The 24,987-nt window shown below is 34.5% G+C and overlaps 1 protein-coding gene across 1 annotated transcript in view; it reads right to left on the reverse strand.

The window, feature by feature from the left end:
• The window catches only part of LOC764466 (pleckstrin homology domain-containing family D member 1), a 52,954-nt gene that overhangs the window by 17,779 nt on the left and 10,188 nt on the right, over positions 1 to 24,987 (reverse strand). The window contains exons 3-6 of the mRNA XM_003726730.3: positions 22,960 to 23,049; positions 19,440 to 19,516; positions 14,353 to 14,497; positions 6,154 to 6,248 (exon numbers count right to left, since the gene is read on the reverse strand). Coding sequence (XP_003726778.2) covers positions 6,154 to 6,248; positions 14,353 to 14,497; positions 19,440 to 19,516; positions 22,960 to 23,049 — 407 coding nt within the window. The remainder of the gene's footprint in view (positions 1 to 6,153; positions 6,249 to 14,352; positions 14,498 to 19,439; positions 19,517 to 22,959; positions 23,050 to 24,987) is intronic.

A 24,987-nucleotide genomic window follows, 5' to 3' on the forward strand; every position in this document is an offset into this window, starting at 1 on the left:
AACATTAAAACACATTCATGATATACTGTTTAACACCTTGTTGGAATGTCTCACTCCTACAACTTATGCAGCTTTTTTTATAAAGCAGACTACTAAAATGTACCAATCCATTCCTCCCATACCTATATAGGCATTTCATTTAATTTTACATATTCCATTTTTATGTCCATTTTTATGTACGATTTTAAATACATTTTTATTTGTTCTTTTTTATTTAGTCTTTTGTTTACTGTTTACTTTTAAATTTATTGCTAAGTGAGTGAGTGTTGTGAATGGGTGTGAGTGTGTACTGTTCTTGTGCTTCATCTTCCTCTCTATGTATTCAATGTTTATCCGAGATTTTTCCATTCAATTATTATGAAGATGACTGTGAATTCCTCTGGTCTATGTATACATTCTTTCATTTGGATAAAGATATTAATGTAGATAAACTGTTAAAATTAAAAGTTAATCCTTTTAACATGAACTCGCCAAATCAGAACTTCAATGTTGAGAATATCTTATCTGATGACGATTGTAACACATTGTATGTAAATAACTGTAAATATACTTTTTGTGACAATTTTAATACACAATATAAAGATAAGAAATCAAATATTTCCATGTTGCATTTAAATGCAAGAAGCCTACCAAGGAATTTTAATGAATTTCAAGTTCTCCTGTCATCTATTGACTATGACTTCAGTTTTATTGCAATCTCAGAAACATGGTTTAAGCCTTCTACTCATTTTGGTATGTTCAATATAAATGGTTACAAATTAGTTCAAGTGTGTAGACCATCACAAACAGGTGGAGGTGTAGCATTATATGTAAAATGTAATATAGAATATACAGTTCTTGCAGACCTATCTTCATCCACTGCAAACTATGACACTTTGTTCATTGAAACTATTCAAAATAATAAATCTGTTGTAATAGGATGCATTTATCGTCCTCCTGACACCAATATTACACCCTTTAGTGAGAAGATAAAAGCAATTTTTGATATTTTAGAATGTGACAAGAAGGACATATATGTAATGGGTGATTATAATATAAACCTGATTAATTATGATGTTCATAACACAACAAACGATTTTTTGGACACTATGTTTTCATATAATATGTACCCGTTAATTACTAAACCCACAAGGGTCACTCATAGCTCAGTTTCTTTGATAGATAACATCTTTACTAATACAGTGCATGGTGATAGAAATGTTGGTATTTTATATAGTGACTTCTCTGATCATTTTCCCATTTTTTGCATCTCTTCCCTTCAATCTTCTTGTAATCGTCATGTTGTTAATAACCGTAAACAGAGTCGGTTGATAAACGATTCACATATGAATATGTTTAAAGAAAAGTTGGTATCTGTTAATTGGTCAGATGGAGTCAAATGTGACAATGTTAATGACAGTTATAATATATTTTTTGAAAAATTTTACAAAGTTTATGATAATTGCTTTCCTTTACAATTGAACTGTGTAAGTAATCAACCTAATTCTATAAAGCCCTGGATTACAAAGGGAATCTTGAAATCAGTCAAACGAAAACATAGATTATATGAAACATTTTTAAAAAAACCAAGTGACCAGCATAAGAGGAAATATTTGTTGTATAAAAATAAATTAACAAACATTAGTAGATCTTCAAAAAGAAATTATTACAAGAATTTATTTGATAATGTCAAAGGGGATCTTAAAAAAACTTGGAGACAAATAAATTTGATTTTGGGCAACAAAAAAGAAAATGCATTTCCCAAAACAATGTATCATGAAAATATAAAAATAAGTTCAAGGATAGATGTTGCTCAATATTTTAATTCATTTTTTGTCAATATAGGTAAAAAACTTTCGAGTTCAATTTCTTCATCCCACTCATTTCAGGAATTTTTACCAGACAAATCGTTCAACTCATTTTATATTAAACCAACTTGTGTCAATGAAATTATAGAAAAAGCATCAACTTTAAAAAGTAATAAAGCCTGTGGACCAGATGGTATTTCGCCAAAAGTTGTTAAACAGTGTATCCATTATTTTGTACAGCCATTGTGCGATGTATTTAATAAATCTTTTATGAGTGGTATTATGCCAGATAGTTTAAAAATTGCAAAGATAATACCAATATATAAAAAGAATGACATAAATAACATTAAAAATTATAGACCAGTAGCTTTGTTATCCATATTTTGTAAAATTTTAGAAAAAATAATGCACAGAAGACTGTATGATTTTTTAAATAAATCCAAAATCCTTATTAATGACCAATTTGGTTTTCGTAAAGATTTCAGTACTTCACTTAGTATATTGAATCTTACTGATTACATTTTACAAGAATTAAACAGTGGTAATTTTTGTTGTGGTGTATTTATGGATTTATCCAAGGCTTTTGATACCATCGATCACCACATTCTCTTGAAAAAATTGAATTACTATGGTATTCGTGGTATACCGCTTCAATGGTTTCAAAGTTATTTATTAAGTCGTAAACAGTATGTGGTGGTCGATGGTGTCGAATCCAATCTCATGAATATTGATATCGGTGTCCCTCAGGGTTCAGTTTTGGGGCCACTTTTGTTTATTTTATATGTAAATGACATTGTTAATTCATCAAAATTATTGAAGTTTTCTCTCTTTGCGGATGACACTGCTGTTGTGTTCCCCCATGCTAATATATCTCAATTGATTTTCACTGTGAATTCAGAATTGTGTATTTTAAATAATTGGTTCAAATGTAATAAATTGCAACTTAATTTTGAAAAAACTAAATATGTAATTTTCCATCCTAGGAAGAGAAAGGTATTAAGTGACATTGAAATTGTAAAAATTGATGATATTGCTATTGAAAGAAAAGATTGCATTGACTTCTTAGGAGTAACCATCCAAGAAAATTTAAATTGGAAAAAACATATTGATCGTGTCTGTAACAAATTGCTCAAATGTATTGGTGTATTTTATAGACTTAAGGATTTTTTACCCCTCAGAATATTATTTAATATTTATTATGCAATATTACTTCCTCATCTGAACTATTGTACTATAATTTGGGGCAATACTTTCAAATCAAACTTATCAAAATTGTTTATTTTACAAAAGAAAGCAGTTCGTCTGTTGACCAACTCTCATTATATGACTCCAAGCGCGCCACTTTTTGTTAAATATAAAATTATGCCTCTTTTCGAACTGATAAAATTTAATACCTGGATTTTTATGTATAAATATAATAAAGGCGCCCTTCCAGAAGTTTTTTCTAACATGTTTCAAACAAACTCAAAATTCCACACTCATTTAACTAGACAACATCAAGATTTACATAAACCCTTCTCTAGATTTAATTATGTTCGCAATTCAATTAGATTCACAGGGGTGTATGAATGGAATTTGTTAAGTAGTAACATTACAAATAGCACAACACTATCCAGATTTAAAGTATTGTGTAAGTTACGTTTATTCAGTTCTTTAAATAATCTCGATCTCTCTTCGTAGCTCTTTATCTTGTATTTTTCCTTCCTCTTATATCTTTGCTCCATTCTGTCGTGTGTTTGTGTGTGTGTGTGTGTGTGTGCTTGCTTGCTTGTTATGCGTGCGTGTGCATTTAAATTTATATTAATGTTATAATGTACTTGTATATAGGGTCCCGACTACAAGCAGTCTTGCTTCTCAGGGACCCTGACCATTATTACTTTTGTTTGTTGTTGTTATTTGATATCATTCTTCTATTGTATTGTTGTTTTGTATATTTTGTTGTTTTAAATGGTCAATAAACGAAGGACTTCCTTCATATTCAATTCAAAAAATGTATGACCAGGACTTAATAACTCTCCCTTCTTTGGTTGTGTTCAGTAAATATTTTCAGTAAATATTTTCAGTAAATAAGTCACAAAAACAAAGAAAGAAACATTCTTGTAATATTTATGAACAACACAAACAGAAATTGTGAAATATTTTTACATACCGATAACTGTTTCATAAATTTGACATTTTTATGCAACTTCTTTTAACTTTCATACCATTTCAAGTCCCCCCCCCCCCCCCCCCCCCAATCTTAATATCACTAATACACTTCTCTGATTCATCTACTATCATTCACATCAAATTGCTACTAAAGCTGGACTACCCCTTTAGATTTACAGACAGATTCTCTCTCTCTCTCTCTCTCCCTCTCTCTTCTCTTTCTCTATCTTTCTCTCTCCCTCTCTCTTTCTCTTTCTCCATCTTATTCTAGTTCGGAGCCAGAAGGGCATTAACTCATACTTTTACACGGATTTAATGCCCTTCTCGCTCTAGAAAGTATCTTTAATAGCTCAAGTCTTTCCCTTCAGCCTGGGTATTGACCTTTTAATACCGAACTCTGACAAGTTCAATACCTCAAAATAAACATTTGTATAACTGGGATTTACAGCCCTAGGTCAAACATATGCCCTATATGTAGACACACCCATGGGAGTTCGAAGTCTAAAATAAAAGATCCGTGGATTACTATGATGTTAATGTTTTCAAACCAGCAAAATCATTTAAGCCTTGATCAGATGTGCATCGGATGTGCATCGGTAAACAAGAGCGTCACATTTTCCATATGATAGTATGGAGCTGCAGTTTGGGACAACTGGAACATTGTCAACAGTGTTTTTTGTTTTATTCTTTTCTGTTTTGTTTTAATTTTTTGGTTGTTGTTAAATCCAATTCATCATTGAGAATATTTTTTTTTTTCAAACCTCAAAATAAATAACAGTTTGTCTGCTATCTCTGTATAGCTAGTAACTAAATGACTTCTGAATCTCGTGAAAACAAAAAATGATGCAAATACAAGACATATGGACAAGACCTACGTTCTGCTCAAGATAAATGGCTGCTTCTTACGAACAACCAATCATTCTGGCAAACTTTCAGAGGGAATGAAAACGATGAACTTGTTGCATCATTACCCAAGGTAATAAATCAAGCTGAGGGAGCAATGACATCGTTAGTGATGGTCATAAATAATGGTGAAGAATCATGATTGTAGATTGCTTTTGACATTCTCACTCACTTGTAAAATTGAATTACCACTACTCCAGGAGTCATGACCAGGCTATTTTCACAGCATACAAGTTGTCAATCTTAATTGCCTTCTACACCGAATTTATGAAAGAAATTTAACATGCAGAAAGAAACTGCCTTTATGAATTGTAAGTGAAATGAAATATCCTCACGGCAATATTTATAAACTAAGTGTTATACAGGGGACCAATAAAAAAACAAAAACAAAACAATTGCACTGTATAAATGGGATGCAAGGTGAAATACCAAAAATTACTCAATCTCCCCTTCACGTTTTTCAATTGAGACCCATTTAGATGTCTCATTTTGTTGTTTTATGATCATTTCAAGATTTTTTTCATTTCAAGATTATTACTGTTATTTATACTTTTTTTAGGGGGTGCTCCCCCCCCCCTCCCCCCGGTAAAACAGAAGAAGAAAGTTTTGAATATTTTAAGGGAATGAATAGTCAGCATGGACCACCTTGAAGAGTTATAATTTCTTGAGAAGCATCAGTGTTGCCTCTGGTGACAAGCCTGACAAACTCACAAATAGTGAAACGGTGTGAAACAGGTCATTATCAATATCAACTGGGTGACCCATAACCTCAAGATCAGAAATAAATGGACTTCAAATACCAATCAGATCATTGTGTATCATCAATACATTTTTTTTTTTAAATCAACCTTGTTTCACAAATTGGTCTGAAATCTGAAGAAAAAAAAACACCTGTCAACAAAGAATTTTCAGCAAAATTTATTCTGCAAACATTATTCAGGATATTTCTTGAACCACAGGAAGGAAATGGTGAGGTAACAAGGGAAATTCCCATTTACTAACACAACAAGGTAGGACTAAGTTTGACTAAATACTCATTTGTGAGCAATTATTCCTAATCCATGCAAATTTCCTACCAGAAAGTAGCCCCACCCTCGTGAAAATTTAATCTTTTGAAAGAGAGGAAAATTCTAAGCCTATACATTTTTTTGGATAGATAGAATAGTGATTCACTCAATGACTCAAGCGTCTGCCAGGGAGACTCAAATCACGCATTTACTGTCTCTTCTTAGCATTTCATTTCTTTGCACCAGCTTTAATTACAGAAATCCTGAAAAGTATTTTTGCCTAAATAATAAGAAGAAAAAAAACTCACATTTTTGTCCTTTCATGTTCATCTAAGAGTTCTCTGGCTGTGTTCTCTATCTTCATCTTCTCCTCCTCCAGCTCAATAGCAATCTTCTCAAGCTCCTACAAACATACACAAATGATGAAAACAGAGAGAGAGAGAGAGAGAGAGAGAGAGAGAGAGAGAGAGAGAGAGAAAGAGAGAGAGAGAGAGAGAGAGAGAGAGAGAGAGAAAGAGAGAGAGAGAGAAGAGAGAGAGAGAGAGAGAGAGAGAGAGAGAGAGAGAGAGAGAAACAATCCAAATTAGAGGTACTATTGACGAGTGCTTAAAGTGACACCACATTCAATTCTTCTTCAAACCACCACAAGGAAAACAATTTCATTTTCCTACCATTTTCATAAATATGTACTACTGTTCAAACTAGACACTTTGGAGACATGAAACTATATTTATATCACAGGACAGTTTTGTACACATCAGAACAACTAACACAATTGCCAAAGTTTTACGCATGCAATATATAGTTCTCAGTTTTACAATTCATGTACACTGAAACGCTAGCAAACTTAGGGGCCGTTGGTCTTTAAAAATTATTATATATGCAGTTCTATGTAACGATATACAAGCTCAAAAATAATATAATTTCTGTATATAATGAAAAACCTGGTTGCATGCACACACCCACTTTTGTATTGGGTCAGGTCAAAGTTCAAAAGGTGCATGATATTGAGAACAGAATATCCACTCATGTACATTTGTACCGAGGGGCAAAAAAACTGAATACCAGCATGATTTTCGAGCAATAAAGAATGTTTATATGAATAACATTTAGAATATATTTCTCACATGCTTGTTCCTCTTTCGCTCATTGGTAATAATCAAATCGACTTATTCACAGTTCCTTATTTCACAATAATTCTTTTTTTTATCCAAAGAGACTGATAATCTATTCTGCCATGTGTATTCAAACTGATCTGATTCTGAATGACATTTCAATTCAACAACTTCTAATCACAATAGTTTCAACACCTAGCCTTGACTGAAAGCGCACTGAACTATGAAGTGCTGTTTATTTGCATACTGCCCTGTTTACTCAATAATAACAAGTTGTAATAAATGTTGATAATTATAACTGTACTGGATCAATTCAGATAACGAATTAGTAGTTTGAGTGGGTGAGCTTTGAGAGAATAAAGTATTTATGTATTGGTGTCATTGTTTCAATGTTTGTTATCTAACAATAAATCCATCACTGATGCTAATGAAATAATGTCAAAGCTATTCAAGTTTACAATAATGGAAGATTTTCATAATGAAACCAAATGACAAACATGCAAATTGTATGATGATGGCATTTCACTGATTTGTAAACAAATGCTGTGGTTTACATGTAAGGGAGTGCTAAGAAGAGATACATCTGGTGCCTAATTATGAGAAACTGAGAGTCCTAAATATTATTTAACATTTCCGTAGTGTCTTTACAATATATGATTCTGCTGATATTCGACTATAAACATATCACTTGATAGTTCTGTGGCCGCAGTTAATCTCTTGTACTATTACTTTCACTTAGTGTCTGCCTTTAAAAAAACACAGGCCAACTAGGCAATTTTACTTTTTTTTCACCTCCCCCCCCCCCCCTGCACTTACTAAAACTTCACAAAGTACCCCAATTGGCCCATAGAAATTATTTAAAACGATGAACTGTGGCCTGCATGCAGACAATACATGTTATAAGGAAACTCACAATATATAGAAGTCAAAACAATCTTACTGAGCTAATATATTGCGCAAGAAACTGTAAATCAAAATCGTATGTTCTTTTTATTATCACTTGAAACATAACGGCATGAGCATGCACTAGGGAATTCCCCCCTGGAACAAATTTATTCTGGTATGTTATCACCAACGGCAACTGATAACACAGGTAAAGGTGTATCACTTACAACAGACCAAGAATTTTTGATATTTCTTAATGTAATGTAAAAGACAACATTTTTCACTGCTGAATTCAAAATGGAGTGACTGAATAGAGATCACGCATATCACATGATAAATTATATCAATGGAAAAATGGGGATTTTTACTGAAACTTTTGAAAAGCAAGAAAAGAGGGAAAGAATAGATTCAATACCGTAGCTGTCTATTCAAAGGGAGTTTGTGCAGGTGTTTTTAACCAACACCCAAAATATTTAGACTTTATTTGTACGGCTCAATTCATCCCATGAATGTTATTGCCATGGTGAAACTTATGTGATCAAGTATACTGTCAGCTAAAAACAGATTATAATTTCCTCCAATAATCTATTTATAATAAACAATTTGACAGAAAATGTCAGTTTATTCTAAAAGCTACTGAAGTTACCGGTAAGCATTTTGAGACTTCTTATATTTCAGTTTTTATTAATACATGTATATCACATACAAATTCATGAGTTAATTAATGAAATATGGCTGCAAGATTTGTCAGCTGATAGCCAGAAGGACTTAAACTCTATTTAATTTAAATGAGATAAAACATAGTCCTCCTGTTATCATCCAACATGAAACACGTCAAACTAAAATAGGTTTTATCATAAACCAAAGATTATCAGAAGTGTTTTTAAAAGGGATTTTATAACAGTTTGTACATCAATACAAGTATCTAAAGTCCCTCCCAAATTCAGTCAACACCCTTGTGGTTCTCAGCAGACTACTTTCCCCGTATAGGCTTCCTAAAAATAGTTCGTCGACAAAAGTATAAGCTCATGGCATTTGATCATTTCCCTTGCAGTCAATCCACAAGAGCAAGCATCAGATCGACACCAAGATATATCTGCTCAACTGGTGAGAACCTGTCAACACACCAGACTGGTCAGAGCCAGAACGGCTTTCTCTCATCTATAAACGAACAATATTTTAATGCCCTTCTTGCTCTCTGTGTAACCACAGTCTCTCGCTTCACAACTGGATCAAAATATTTTGTATGTAATCAGTGTTAGAAATCATAATGCTTACTGCCCTTTTCCTTTTAGGAGCTAAATTTAGAAGGTTCATCCAAAAGAGGATTCTGGTTATGTTTCCTGTCACCTATTTTGGTCAGAAAGTGAAAAAATCAGGACCTTCATCATCCATCAAGCTTATGAAGAAGTTAGTTATGATTCATTATTGATCTATGTTTGGGTCGACAATATTTAACACCACCAATTTTAATGCAGACAATTTATTATAGAGAGATCTAAAATATTATATTTTGAACATACATTACATTACAGGTTATGGAGAACTCTATTTCATCGGATGATTTTTCTGGACATAGAAAATATGACAGATTATCAATATATAAATATTTGTATTATTTTCATGCCTGATTTGACTATGTACTGCTACGAAAAGTGTTGATGATGATGATCAAATCACGCAATTTGTTTGAATTTTAGCGATCTTCATAATAATGAACTAAGAGATGCAGCTTTATACAAAAATTACAAGCACTTCACAGTCACTTAATTTTATACAATGCCTCCACACACATTAATACATACATTAGAAATCCATTTGCACACATTTCCAAATGAAAAATATAATTAGTGCTAATTAATAGCCCTTTTTTCTTTCTCTTTATCAAAGGCTTCTCTTTATTCTGCTGGTCATTTCCTTCCTTTTTCACTTAATTGATTTGTTTCCACTGAATGGTATTTCTGCTTGCCTATAAATGGATGGAAACAGTACCGGTAGTTTCGATTTAATGCCAACACTTCTTCAAAGAGAATATCAGGTTACAAATGTCGATTCACGTTTCCTGAAAGGCTACAGAAATTTTGAAAACAAACGTTGACAGGGCCCATGTATTTGCCTTCCGATATGACACAGTAGGCACGTCTTCATCATCTCGAGATTGCCAAATAGCTCGCTATTTCTGATACGGGAAATAATCATGAAGTAATAAATCCCGTCTTCACTATCTCGAGATTCGACCTCGAAACTTGAAACTCAACCTTGAGAAATTAGCTCGAGATATTTTGCTCAGCGTTAGCGCGTACTGCGAATCTTCGGTCTAGTGAAGACGCATGGGACAAATAGCTGGATATTTTGCAAACTATCCCAAGATATATTGGGATGACAATCCTGACCAAATATCCTTCCAATTGCTACTTCGGTCTGATGAAGACGCAAATTAGCTGGATAGTTTGCGATCGGGATAGTTCAAATAGCTGGATATTTGGCAATCTCGAGATAGTGAAGACAGGCCTAGTGAGAGTGAGAATGGAAGGAAATGTCCCTGGACGAAAATAGACCAGGAATCACACTCCAATCTGAAAGATAGATCTGTAAGTCACCGTAAGGGCAGTCAAATCAAGTTTGAGATAACTTTGAAACCTCTCTCTGGTTCCTATGGATGACCTGTGCTACAAACTGCGTACCTTTAATCAGATTTAAACCTACTCAGACATGGTGCAGGATTACCGTGCTTGTCGATAGATTAGAATTATGATATATAAACTGACATTATGAAATCATGCCATTTTTTGGTTTGAGTTTTAAAGGTACATGAACTGTACAGTAACATCCCAAGTCTCGTTGGCACAAATGTGTATGTTTTTACATGATTGAAACTAAAGGTGCGCCTATTGTTTATTTGGGTTTGTTGTGATCCTCATTATCCATTGATATTAAAGGAAAGAGATATTTGGGGGAAAGGTTGAAAATATTTTTATTAGGTTTGGGCATTATTGACTTAAGAAAAGAAAAATCAAATCACAATCTAACTTCAATTGTCAACATAATCAATTATTTCAATTTTAATTACAATGTAATACAAACTGATTTTGTATGAATTATTCTACAACTGTTCTCCCAAGCTAGAATTACCCACAGCCAGTAAATTGGGCTTAAAAAGATATTCCTGTTTAAATTATAAAGGGAAAGAAAGGATAATCGACCAAATACCGGTAACCTTCAATCTGGCCAAATGAAAATGAGTTTTACAATCAGAGGTGATTGGTACTAGTACTACTCACAAAGTTGATTAGCCAAATCTAAATTGCTTTTCCAAGAAAACCATGTGACTGATTTGGGAACGGTTGAGTTGGAAATACATACATGTATTGATTAAGGATACAATAATAACCAGGAATGAGTCAATCCATATTATAACGAAATTTTAGAGTGGACTTCAATAAATGTGCTAACAGCTGAACCATTTAGGATGATGAGTTTCAGAAACCAATTTCCAGATGAATTGCTCCACAAACTTTTCCCCCTATGACACTCCTAGAGAACACTCTATTCCATAAACACAATTCCAAGTGAAATACCCCAAAGAGCAATTTAGCAATGACTCAAATTGTTCGTAATATCTCTGTACAAGCATGGAAATTCAATTTTGAACAGAAAGGGGGGGGGGGGGGCTAGGGAGAGGGGAGCCAAATCAAATGCCACAGTGACGTTAAAGGTAATCTCTGAGATGTGGTAAAGGTCTTTGTGTTTCTGGTATCTTTAAAGAAAGTTGTTCAAATGTTATTCTAAATATTTGATTAACATGCTCAAAGTATAAAAATGATCTCAAGCACAATTTCAAGAAAACTATATTCAAATGAAAGATTCTGAAAGCACTACACAGATATACTCATATGGGACAATGTATTTGTATGATTGTCTACTTATCAGTCTTTAACGTCTTCATCCTCCCATGGATATTAGTAAGGTGTCAAAGGTATTTCTGGCAGATTTGTCTGACATTCAACAATAGCATTCAGCATCCGTACAAACATATTTGATGCTATAAGTATTTCATTTTCCATCTTTATGAGGAACTGCAAGACTGCCTTTAAAAACCAAGTCCTGATTCCATGCGTTTTCCCATGAACCCTGTCTAATCAATTCTATTTCCATAATGGATGGATTGATGTTGATCAATTTGCCGCTGATGGGAGGCATCCGTTACGGCCATTATCTGATTTTCGCGTTGAGTCATGGGAACCCATTTTGGTGGCTGATGGGAATAGCATGCTCCATACAGTCGCAACCTTAACCTTGCTGGGGGAAACACTTTCTACTGCAGAGGAGAAAGATTTGTGGAAGATCGGGGGGGGGGGGGGGGGGGGGGGGGGGAGGGGGGAGGGGGAGAGGGGGGTTTCGATCAGCAGTCACGCCACGCTCTACACATACATGTGCACACATACATGTGCACAATCAATCCTTATTTATTTAGACTAGCCACATGAATGTGCTTCCGGTTGAATAAAGGACGCAAATTGAGGCTATGTCAACTTTTAGTTTTGGCATGTGTTAAACACAAACAAATCAGGCATAGCTAATGACATGGGTTGTCCTTTAAGGAAGTTTGCGGAGAGTGGATGTGTAATTTCCGAACAAAAGCTATTTAAAACAAGGGAGGGTGAAAATAAAGTTTATTCACATCAAGGGAAGAGTTCAAAATCTCTAATGGCGATACTGCTTTTAAGGAATGCTGGAGAAACGTACGGGTGGGTCTCTGTAAATATGAGGAAAAGTGCTTTTGAGACCAACTGAAAGAAAGAAGCCATTTCAGAAGGCAGTGTTTCAGTGTAATAATATAATCTCATGACGAGTTATGACCTGGTAATCAAGTAATCATATAACTATTTACTGGTAAGCATTAATATCTCTTTTAATTTGCATCTTACATGTGAAACATTTGGTCAAAACAAATTCGCTAATTTCAACATCCTAAACAAAAAAACTAGAACACTGTAAACATTAAGAAAATGAACGGCCAGGATAGAAAGTTTTGGCAACTCCCAGACGTGCTAACTGCTTCAAAACATCCTTGCTCTTGGACGGGCAATACAAAGATCATATCCTTGTTATTTCCCTTACTTTAACAACACAACAACTCTGAACTTGGGTGCAGGGCTAAAGGGGAGGATGTGAAAGGGGACACAGACGTCCCCCATGGTTAGTTTTCTTAAAGGTCAGTGTTACAACCAACATATAGACCTGACCTGGTTTTATTGCCAGGATGGTGGATGATCATTAATTAGAAATTTGTCCCAAATATAATACCCACTTCCCATGTAGCCTGTAAAGTAGATTGTAAATTCAAAAGAAGGACCGGTACTGGTTGTGTATCACTTCTATCTATATCTTATAGCATACAATTCAAAAAGTAGCGCCCCCCCCTCCCCCCCCCCCCCCCCCCCCCCCTCCCCCCCCCCCCCCATATCCTACCATTCAGTTATACATAAGCGACTGTTTCTCTGTCACAATGTTTTTTTTGTTTTTTTAATACTCAATCGTTTATTTTTTACTCTTTCTAAGAAAAGGGAGACAATGCCCACCCAAGAATTTGAGTGTTGAACAATGTGACGGGATAACTAAGTTAGAATCGAATATGTTTCTTCCTGAAACAGAAACTGGTATCTTCATCATGAAAATTTACTTCCACTGAAAATCTGTGTTCCATTTAACACCAAAACAAAGCACTGTACGTCACGCTATAACGCTTAAAATTTGAGACGTAAAATTTGCTAATAACACTGTGGCACAGTTTAGATTTAGGTTAGAAGTTGACCACTTTATATGAGAATCCATCCAAAGAGTGACAAAGTAGAACGTACTGCACACTGGTAGATGGCTAAGTGCCACTAATTTCCCCCTCATTTGTATCACTATATGTCACATGTTACAAAGAACAAAACTTTCGCTTTCACATATTGTATTTTCTAGGTGCGAGACGGTATATAATGAACTGATGATCTACTTTTAGCACAGGAAATAACAGAGTTCAATCACATTCAATTACACCCATGAGTAGTATCACGTTGACATTACACCAACAGTGCATGTCCATCTGTCAACAACGCTCTCATTATATTAACACTGTATGGAGGTATTGGTCTCGAAAGGCAACATGTATATGAACAGTTCAAGCAGCCCAACATGCCAGTTGTGTTATCTTTCTTTTTTTTGTGGATTACTGAAGGGTGGGGGTAGGGTGTACACCTATTTTACTCTTTTATAGATTTATACATCATCCACTGTCTCACATCTGTGAACTTAAAACAAAATTGTGCTGAAATAAAATTACAGCTCGCATTCCTTCCTCCCTGAACCTGAATCTCTTCTTCTCCAAATATGTCCCCAAAGAAGTCCCCAAAGAACCCCCCCTCCCAATAATCAAATGGAACCTTCCATTGAGCCTATCACCACCTTTAAGCTCTGGCAGAGTCCACTGCAAGCCAAGGGTGGGGCAGCATGTCTTACCTCACATTTGTCCATTTCGTCCCTGAGTGCCAGTGCCTCCAAGTGAAGCTGTTCCCGATACCTTTGACTGTCCCTTGCCAGCTCCAGACTTTGTTTTTCCAGCGTCTGGATCATGGACTCGCCCAGTTCCGCATTCTTCCATGTTCTGCAAAGTTCAAAGAAGGAGAGGGGTAAAATCAATAAGAGTCCTAACGAGTAACCTATTTTGCTCTTATTACATCTCAAAGGTATATGTACGATGCTTATAATGGATTTTCTAAATAACTTAGCTTGAATTCTTGAAGTTGGGGTTAGTATTCATGCTGAAACCATTTCAAACAATGTATCCTAAAAAGTAAAACAAATCTTCTACAAAGCACTTAAATTCATTAGTACGAACCTAGCAAGCAAATAAATCTGCATAAAAATCTCTACTACCATAATGATAATTGTGGATGAAGGCTATCATCTTGTTTCACTTTCAAGCCAGGTACATAAAGTTTACACCTACATTGCTCTAATAGAGGCCTGTGCAGGTACTTTAAAAGTGACTAGAGAGAGAGAAAATAAATCTGTTCTCAAAAAAAATAAAATTAACATTTGATTAAAGTCATGTTTATAAATTTAATTAAATTAGGATGTCTATTAAACTCCCTGGAGGTTATGCATATATGACCGACTTGTACACTGATAGATAAATGTATTTCTGTAACAACAATGACAGCTACAAAATTAGTCACAAGTAATTAGCAGCATCAGGAATGAAAATTTGTGCAATCCTGTCACCTGTGAAGAAAATTACAGGTGACAAGACAGATTTCACCTCTAAAATGACACACAAGGAGAGCTGAGTAAGTCCTTCATGGGTAAACTCAGAATAGAGAAGCTATATACCGGCTTATGCCAATTTCGTGTTAACTTGAAGATTTAGCTTACTGTCTATCTAAATCTGTTAAGATTTTGTTTATCCAACTCTGATATGACTGAAATGCAAGCATATGTGTAGATCCAGTATAATTTTATTTTATATTTTTCAAAGAAAATTGTTATTCATGAGCAAGAACAAAGAAATAGATTTGAACAAAGTAAATGTTGTGACATATGGGTAGAACAAACATTGTTACATCAGTTGCACATGTCTCCATTTATCTAGTAATTCAACAAATTTATTGCGTTTGATAGAAAGAAACCGCTCAACTTCATAAAAACGTTTAAGCATCTTCCTAAAAGAATTCAAAGACCTATATACATTTATATGTATCTATCTGTATGCACAACAGGAAATCCTGCTTCTTCTACAAAATATCATTGACAGAAAATGACTTGCAAATTTCAGACTGGATGATCACAGTAAATCATGACCAGCAAGAATTAATGGCCTGTGTTATACAAATGTGTGACTAATTAAGAATACGGCAGGAAAACGTACGGTAGGTATTGCTCAGGTTTAGTTTCTTACTTTCTATTCTAAACCTTGGTGACTTATTCAAAATGAATCACAAAATTGTTTGATCTATAGGGAATCTTACACAAAACAAGAATGAAATGAAAGAGGTAAAGTCTTTGGGGAAATACATGAATCATAATTAAATGTAAAAAACAAAAGTGTATAAAATATTGGGATGAACATTAAAACGAAAGACATCCTCTCTTCTTACATTATTCAGTTCCTGCCTTGGAAACTAAATGTATGTTCACTTTTAATTATACATTTGTCAAGGCATTTTCATTTTTTTCATTTTCAGTCCCACTAATCCAGAAATATGAATATAAACAGAAACTAACATGGAAAATCACATATGTTGAAAGGAAAGTGATGCAGCACTTTGTACTTTCGAAAAGGTTCAGGTTTAGCTCTAGGACACGGCACTAGAGCAGACAAATGGAATTCAATACCGCAAAAATGTGGAGGTGGTTGCTATATATTGAAGCTCGTATTTCTTTACAGAAGTACTACTGCACTCCTCGGGCTGTTTGAAAGGTATCGACAAACAAGCCTGACTTTTGCATCGCCAACTTGACATCACATTCCGCTGTACATAGGTTCAGTCCCATGAAGTAGGGTAAACTTTTCAACAGTTTGATTTGAACTCTCGACTGTGGGTACATGTGGGACTACATGTTTACCTACAATGTAGTTGGACCAAACATGCATATAATCTAGTCCTACTTGCTGATAATCAAGATTTGTGGTTTTTAATAAAAAAGCCATTATCTACATGTATATCATAAAAGAAAAATTCGTTTTTGAAATAGTGACATGCAATCATGCAATAATACACCTAAAAAGACCTTCATTATTAATGTATTTCTCCTATCTTGAAACTGTATCTGAATCAACATTCATGTTCATAGCATTGCAATTCTCTTTAAAAATGGGTAGTTTGATGCTGGGTCATATTCAAAATTGAGGCCTATTTTCTCTCTGGTATCATACAAAAAACATCAATGATTTGTATAGTTCGCAGACTGAATGGACAATGTAGCACTGAGATGAATAACCCAAATATTGATCTCAACACCTTTGACAGGTGACTTTAAAACCTGGACAGTCGACATCATAAGAAGACGTCAACTGCCAGTCACCCAGTAGTGTCGATGACGATTCTGGGTGGCTACTGTACCAACAGCAGGCCGGAGTAATCAGATAACTTGCTCCTACGTTACACATTGCTCTTGGCCAGACAAAAATAAATAGGCTTCATTACAGTTAATAGGCCAACTAACTCATCACATGAGTATGAGGGTCCGCTAACTACATGTAATTCATCAAGTGCACAAGTCATATCCTCTGTCCAGAGGTGGTGTTGTATATATAATTGGGACGTGTGTTCTGTTGATGAGTCAAGGGAATCAGTGTGTTTAAAAGGTAATCTTCAATTCTAGTTTCAATAAAACTGTTTCTTCCGTAACTATCTAAAGCTTTTGACAATGTATATGTAATTTATGGTGGTCTACATATAATCAATCCCAGTTTTCTTGTCTTCATTCATTGGCTAATCATGGTTCTACCCTAGAACAGCCCTCATGAAGTATAACTATAGCCCTCTATCTACAGTATATGGAGTAGAGAAAGTTCAAAAGGATCAATCACTACCGTTACATCTGATTTACCGGGTTCAAACGACTTGAATTCATCATATATATAGCTGTATGAGAATCGTAAAGCTTTAAAACTAATATAGAACATTTCTCTATACGATGTTGTTTTCTACTAGTGTCTGTAAAGCTTCTTTCGCTATACTATGATTTTAAAAAAATACAATATAGCTTTCCTGTAGTCTGAATAAATTGAAATTTATCTACTCTCTCCATTTTGCTCTCACTGTTCCTGTCTCTACCTGGTTCCACTGAACGAAGTATTTCACTGCAGACTTATAAAACAATAATTACTTGATTACTTAATTACTTGGAGTGAGCTTAAACAAATTTGTTAGACACACATTGGCCTTATTCCATAAAATGTGTTACATCAAGTTTGCATTTCAACCCTATTAAATGGGTACCGGTAGTGAACTGGCGATCGTCAAAAAGCTGTGAAAACTCTGAAGTTGTCAAGCTGTTGACCCTGTTTAACCCCAAACATTTTTCAAAAGGAAGCTGTCCATAGTTCCATCCGTTGGTGCAAATACTCTGCTAATATTACCTGCATTTCAAAAAGCCCAATGACACAAATAGCACCCTTTTTCTAGCTACATGTACATGTATGACCAAACTATAGGAGCAATAACTCCCGGAAAAGATAATTTCCTAAAATGTAACCCTTAGGGTATCTGTCTGACCTAGAAAGATTGTGACAAGGTCTTGATAAAAGTTCTGGTCACAACCTCACTGACAAGAGTCACAAGTGCATTTTAAATGGTTTTGTGTGCTGTTTCATGGTAAAAACAATAAACATACAAGTAGAGCATTTTGGAGAAAATTAATCATATTGTGTGTTAAGTTTATATATATCAGTTGAATCTTTTTCATCTTTTCCATTTCATTTTATTATATTTTACTTTCTTTTTGCTTATAATAAGAGCTCCTTTTCTTCTGTGAATCAAAGTGGGTTCATGAACTGTGAAATTAGATATCATGGAATATTGTCGGTATGATAAAGAAAATTTGAGGCCAGAAGCATATTGTGTGTACATGTAAGTTACGTTCCTGGAACCATAGATGTTTTTCCGGTCTACTGATCAAATTTCTCATCTACCATGCAGGCTTGTTCTGTTTGTCAAGGAAATTGATTTTACAGTGGCAGGAGCACACACACACACATATGCTAAATGTCCACAATAAATAAAGGAAGGACATGAAATAGCCTTACTGTTTTATTAAAATGAGGAAGATTCTGCCATTGTGTATTCTTAAAATTACATAATATATTTACTTTTATCAGGAAGTTGAAATGTAGATAAAGTTAGAATGAGATTTCAGAGATATAATGTCAAAGACACATAACGAAGAAGCAGATATATGATTCCAGTGTCAAGAATGACTTTTTGTTCATGTACATGTATGTAAATAGAGTCTCTTACAGCTCCATTTCCTAAATGGATATTATTAATTGTTCTGTTTTTCTTTCTTCAAAACTTCCTTTTAGCCTTTTAGAACAAAATAACTTCTGCCTCCTGCACGATAGCTCAGTCGGTAGAGCAGTGGTCTCGTATTGCGGTGACCCGGGTTCGAAGCCAAGGCGATGCGCTAGTGCCCTTTGGTAAGGCATTAATCCTCATTACCAAGTCCATCGGAGAGGACCTAAAGCCGTCGGCCGTCTGGTTTCTTACTTACAAGCATTTATACTTTCTTAGTAGTCAGGTAAATAACCACCACCACACCCTACTTCACTATATTTTTCATGGTGAGATTGTTGAATTGGTGATCTAAACTTTTGAAAATGAAATCAGAGCATCCTAATAATTTCCATAATATTTCTCAAACTGTAGTTTCTGTTATTTATCTATTTTTATTTATCTGAAGCAACTTATCACCAAGGTACAAATTTCATATCATTCTATCATTCGCACCATCTGCAGAAATACTCTGGATTAGATCAGAATGTTTTATAATTTAGACTTTTGGTGGAATGAGGGTGAAGGCTGAAGAGGCGTATCTATACTCACATTCTTCCTGACTTGCGCATAATATCCACCCATTTCTCCCTGTCGTACTCTGTGTCTGTCGCCAGAAATATTGAACCCTGTTGAATGAGATATAGAAAATTAAAAGAAAGAAGAATCTCTTTAATACTTATTGTGTCTTTGGAGCCAAAAGGGCGCTAACTCATATCCTTTAACATAGGGTTATTGTCATTCTGGCTCTGAACAAACGATGTACAATGTAATTATAGCTAACGTTGCAGTTAGTTTTATTCTGATGTACAAGTACTAAAGTTGAAGCATTTAGATGTGAAATCTCTATATTTAATTACAAATGACGTCAATTCTGCTGCGTACCTGGTACAAAATAATTCAATGACCAATTGTTGGCTAAAGGATGAGAAAAAGATTCATTCAATGTGTGTGTGGAAGATGAAAACAGTCATGTGCATACTAATGAATACTGACAAAATCTCTGATCAGTGCAAAAATTACTTGTTCAAGCACAGCTGATATAAAATGTATTTCTTCCCAATATTTAAACATTAATTTCATATGCCCATATTTCATATTGTACTGCATAAGAGATGTACAAACATAATGATCATCTAATACACATTTGAAACTCGTTACATCTTTTCAGTACTGGGAACTATACATGTATTTATTTACATTATTTTTGGTTGACTTTTTTTTTTCAATGCAAAACTCTAATTGCCTGCTGACTGGAGCCATTAATGCTTGAATGCAACTATGGTTATTTATTAAATATTCTATAGCGAGCACTTTGCCAAATTAAAGTGCTGGTGGCATTGTTAACAGTGAGAACAAGGATATGAACAGCTTTCCTAATATGCATGCAAACTGCCCCGGATATATACTGTAAAGCTATTATTAAAAAAATGTCCAAGCAAAGAAATGACAAGTGATGCTTGATCACGATACAAATTATGGTGAAACAAATTAAAAACACAAACTATCATAATAGCACATTGCATTGTACACTGAATCCCAGTGTTTTATACACTTTTTGTATTTAGATTTGTATATTTCTTTGGGAATGTAAGGGACAATGTGTATTTTCCTTGTATTTTGGTGTAAAGGATATAAATATCATGTAATATATAATTATAGATGTACAGTGTAATATACATTGCCACTTTTCAATTGTAATTTTCAATAGCCCATAAACTAGTCAACATCAAGTAATGGCATGATATAAATATATACCAATGTAGACTCTCGCTTTCTATTTAGAAAAACTTTGAACACTTGAAACTAATATCTGTTTATAACTACTTACATGTAGATATTACAACAATTTCCCTTTGCAATATTAGATCATGTGGGGTACATTATGTTTGTACATTTCAATAAAAATCTACTACATGTTTACGGTCTCATGATGAGGAACTTCCCCATTTGATCGGGAGGCAAATTACTTTCATTCTTCATTAAAAATGTCACGGGTCATGAAAAATATACCTGAACTACATGTAAAAGGGATCCTATCTACGGATCCCTAGTTGCTTTCTGAATGATTGAATCAATAAAATGTGTCCTCCAAATGTTTTCATCCTTTAAAATCATATATCAATCTCCTTTTCATTGAAGTTCTCTATAGAGTGGGCATAAATACCTTACCACTCCTATTCCTATTTAAACCCACATGGACACATACTGTACATAGTGTAGATAGTTCATTATTAAACCAAATCAGTTTACAGAGATAAAGAAATGACTGTGTGTGTAACTTTAAAGGGATCCGGTAACTTTGTCTCAGATTCTGAAACAAAATTCTGAATTTAGCTCATGATGCAATGATAATTATAAACCTTTAGGTCAGTCAGGAACCCCATGACTTTTACAAGCCGATCGCCTGTCTGATTATCAAGATATTTATGATTGGAATTACAAATTTTGAAAACCTTTCGCCTGACGGTTTTCATAACACTACAGTCTATTGGGGAAAACGAGTATGGTAAAACCGGTCATTCAAAGATTTTTACTTTTTTGAGGCACTTCTTAATATTTTGAAGCGCAATTTTTTTAGGGCTTCAATATTACACGATATCACAGACACTGATAACACGTAGGGACGTGTATCTCAGGTTTAACATTGTTAAACGATCCCTTTAATAGTCAGCATTTGTCTTTAAAAATACTGTATGCTTGTGGTAGGGATAATGTGAGGAGTATGATATCCCGTAAACCATAAAAACACTGCAACATAAACTCCTACAAATAAATTGTCCCCCCCCCCCACCCCCACCCCCAAAAACAGCAGACAAGTTTATTACAAAGATCTACATGTATGTGTAGTTAGGAGCTAGAGCCTACAGTGCATGTAGTAGCCTACAAGTACAACATACATATTTTATTTTTGGTTCCAATATCAAATATTTGGGAAAGGCAAGATAAACTTCTGGGTCCTGTTCCACTTTACTGAAGGCGTTGAAGACACATTTTGCAACAACAAAATCCTTGCTCGCCTTCAAATCCACTCCTAATTAAACCTGGTATTTTTGCCTACACTGTATATGGTGCTATTGACAGGGTCAAAGAGTCACAAATGAACCAATTACATCAAATTACTACGCACAAAATATATATATGGGAGCATGTCATAAAAATACATGGCACATGCCATCCCATGGCTGTTTTAGTGTTTAGCAATCACATTTTATCACTCCCACTCCTAAATAAAAGTACGGTAGATATCAAAGATACGAACCGCACATACCATGTGGTTAAAACCAGAATTCCTGGGCATTCACACAAGAGGCAGTCTATACAAATTCATATCAAGACATGTCGTATGATGAAAGAAGAGAACATACAGGATATGAATTTGTATTTTAAAGAAACATTTTATTTATTTATTTATTTATTATTTTTTTTTGGGGGGGGGGGGTCAACTTGCACCATACATTACATGTAATTTCATTGAGTCTACGTTCATTACGATGCTCAATCCTACGTTTCATTATATGTTTCATAAAATTTCATTACAGGACATTCAGACAAGAGAAGAAATGTAAATGGTAGCTACATGTATATGAAACATTTTGCTAGTCTGAATGGGGACCAGACTGACCCATAGATGTTTACTAGTCGCTACAATCTGTCTGGTATCTCATTGTGACAGGTAATGTGTGTAGAGACTAAACATAACCGATAAGGTAAGAATGGCACATTTGCATACCTGCACATAATCTTGTGAACAAATCAATTCTGTAATCCTGGAACAAAGAACTGATTAAAAAATGGCTTGTCTTGTGAATTATGTGGCTGCAAGGTAGAATTTAACTATATTGGGCTATGATTTAAATTATATTCACTCTAAGCATGGAAGAACCACAATAAGTGAAACATTTCCTTTCCCCTAATATCATATTTAAAAAATCAATTACCACATATTTTTCTGTGCCTTTAACAGAAGCAGTTATTATTATTATCATATCAAATTTGTAACAATTCCTATTAAAATAAGTCTGCTTTTAGAAAGTTTTTATTTTTGAATGACATTTATAAGCAAACTTACATTGAGGTCATCATGGACGATTCTGAAGGCACACATCTTGGTGGGGTCATTGACCATCTCTATCACGGCTCCACCCAACGGAATCACACCCTGTACAGGTCAAACGACAGGATGAGAGAGAGAGAGAGAGAGAGAGAGAGAGAGAGAGAGAGAGAGAGGGGGGAGGGAGAGAGGGATGGAATGGAATAACATATGCAGTTAGTTTCATATTTCATTCAGTTTGCAAAGCATTGCATGTAAATATTAAATTGGTACAAACAAAAGATTGTTTTCCATCTCCAGTACTAGTCGAGCAATCTTTCGCTCAGAAAGGATGCAAAATGTCATAAATAAAATACCAAGTAATGAATACTGAAATACTGAAAACATACAAGAAATATATAAATGCTTGGGATTCTGTGTTGGTCTACAATGCATGTACAAAAACATTAATATACATGTACTATCCTAGTAACGTCATGTATGCAAGTTATGATGGATTTCTAAAGGTATCAGCACAAAAATATAAGTTTGGTAGAGAACCAATGATCTCCCAGTTCCCTGTTAGTCTTTTCACTACCAAGTGAGCTGGTACACTGTATGTGGTTCTCAAATATTTAATCCAGTTAAGTCTAATCTTGCATTTCCGACTGATCAATTGCAAATCCCTTGTTTCCTTCTTACCAAAGAAGACTTGCTTCTCACATACATTGTAGCCCAGGTGGTACAAGTATACCATTACATAACATTCATCCCTTCCGTTAGATATATTGAATTAAGTACAATTAGTACATATACATGTAGGTCTTAAAAAGACAAAATGTTGTACACAAGGAGCACTGAGCTAATTTGCTCCACAAAGCTCAGAGTCTTTTCTCAAACTTGGAGGAAAAATTAACCTTTTTTAAATATCCCAATCAATATTGTTTTGAATTTCTCCATAGAGCTTCCATGAACAATAAGGTACATGTATGGTACTTTAAAACGCAGGTATTAAATACAATATAAATGTTCCTGACTTTATGTAAAGAAATACAGATCCTCCAACTTATGAGGCCTACGTATAATACAAGAATTTAACTGAGAACTGAATCTGCATTGAAAACGATACCAGTAGATCAGTGATGAGCTAGAGAGATTCTGTACATACATGTACTCAGTGGGCGGTTGCAGAGATAATGACCCTAAAAATGGGTCATTTGCTTTATTATAATGGGGTGTGTATTACAGATTGTAGATTGTACATGGTATATGCACATTAAACTGTTACTAATTAATGGGCAATTGGGTATCACAGCTGACTGACTGAGTCTCATTAATTTTGACCTAAAATATTTTAAAATGGACCCCAAAATGAATCAGTTTTTTTTTGCAAAAGCCAACCTTCATGGATTTTTTTCATGCCTTACAAAAGCATTGTACAGCAAGATACACTCTTGATAAATAAATTCAAAAGAACTATGCATCTATACTGCATTAAATTTCAATTCCATTCATTTCATAATTCAATCTGCTTGAGAAAACAATATGAAAGTCAATTCTCTTTCAAATTTTTCATTCCCAAGATTTATTCAAACATTATTTATTTCACACACAAATCTACTTGAATATTTCCAATTTAATGTTATGTATTATTATTATTATTATTAATACGAATAACTTATACTTTTCCAATATTTACTAAAACAAGGAAATTCTAAACCTACATGTACACGCACACTCGATTGTACATGGACAAGAGGATGAAAGGCTTTTGTGATTACTGACCGTGATGATGAGTTTATCCCATAACATCCTACTCAGTCATACCAGATTGGTTCGGAACAAAAACATTCTCTAGTTTTTTAGCTTACAGTGATTGACGTCAGTTGTCAGTTGTACATGTATTTCTAAGCGACAAATCCAATCCGGGTACAGGACCCAACATTCCTAGCGATTTTATTTAAATCTTCTCTCTACCCCATTCTTTTTCCTCAAAGATAATAAAGAGTTCTGGTGATGGATGGAACTTCAAGCAAAACTGGATGATACTGTAGATGTATTCTGAAC

The sequence above is a fragment of the Strongylocentrotus purpuratus genome, unplaced genomic scaffold (assembly GCF_000002235.5).
Source record: "Strongylocentrotus purpuratus isolate Spur 01 unplaced genomic scaffold, Spur_5.0 spur5_scaffold_5, whole genome shotgun sequence".
Lineage (NCBI taxonomy): Eukaryota > Metazoa > Echinodermata > Echinoidea > Camarodonta > Strongylocentrotidae > Strongylocentrotus > Strongylocentrotus purpuratus.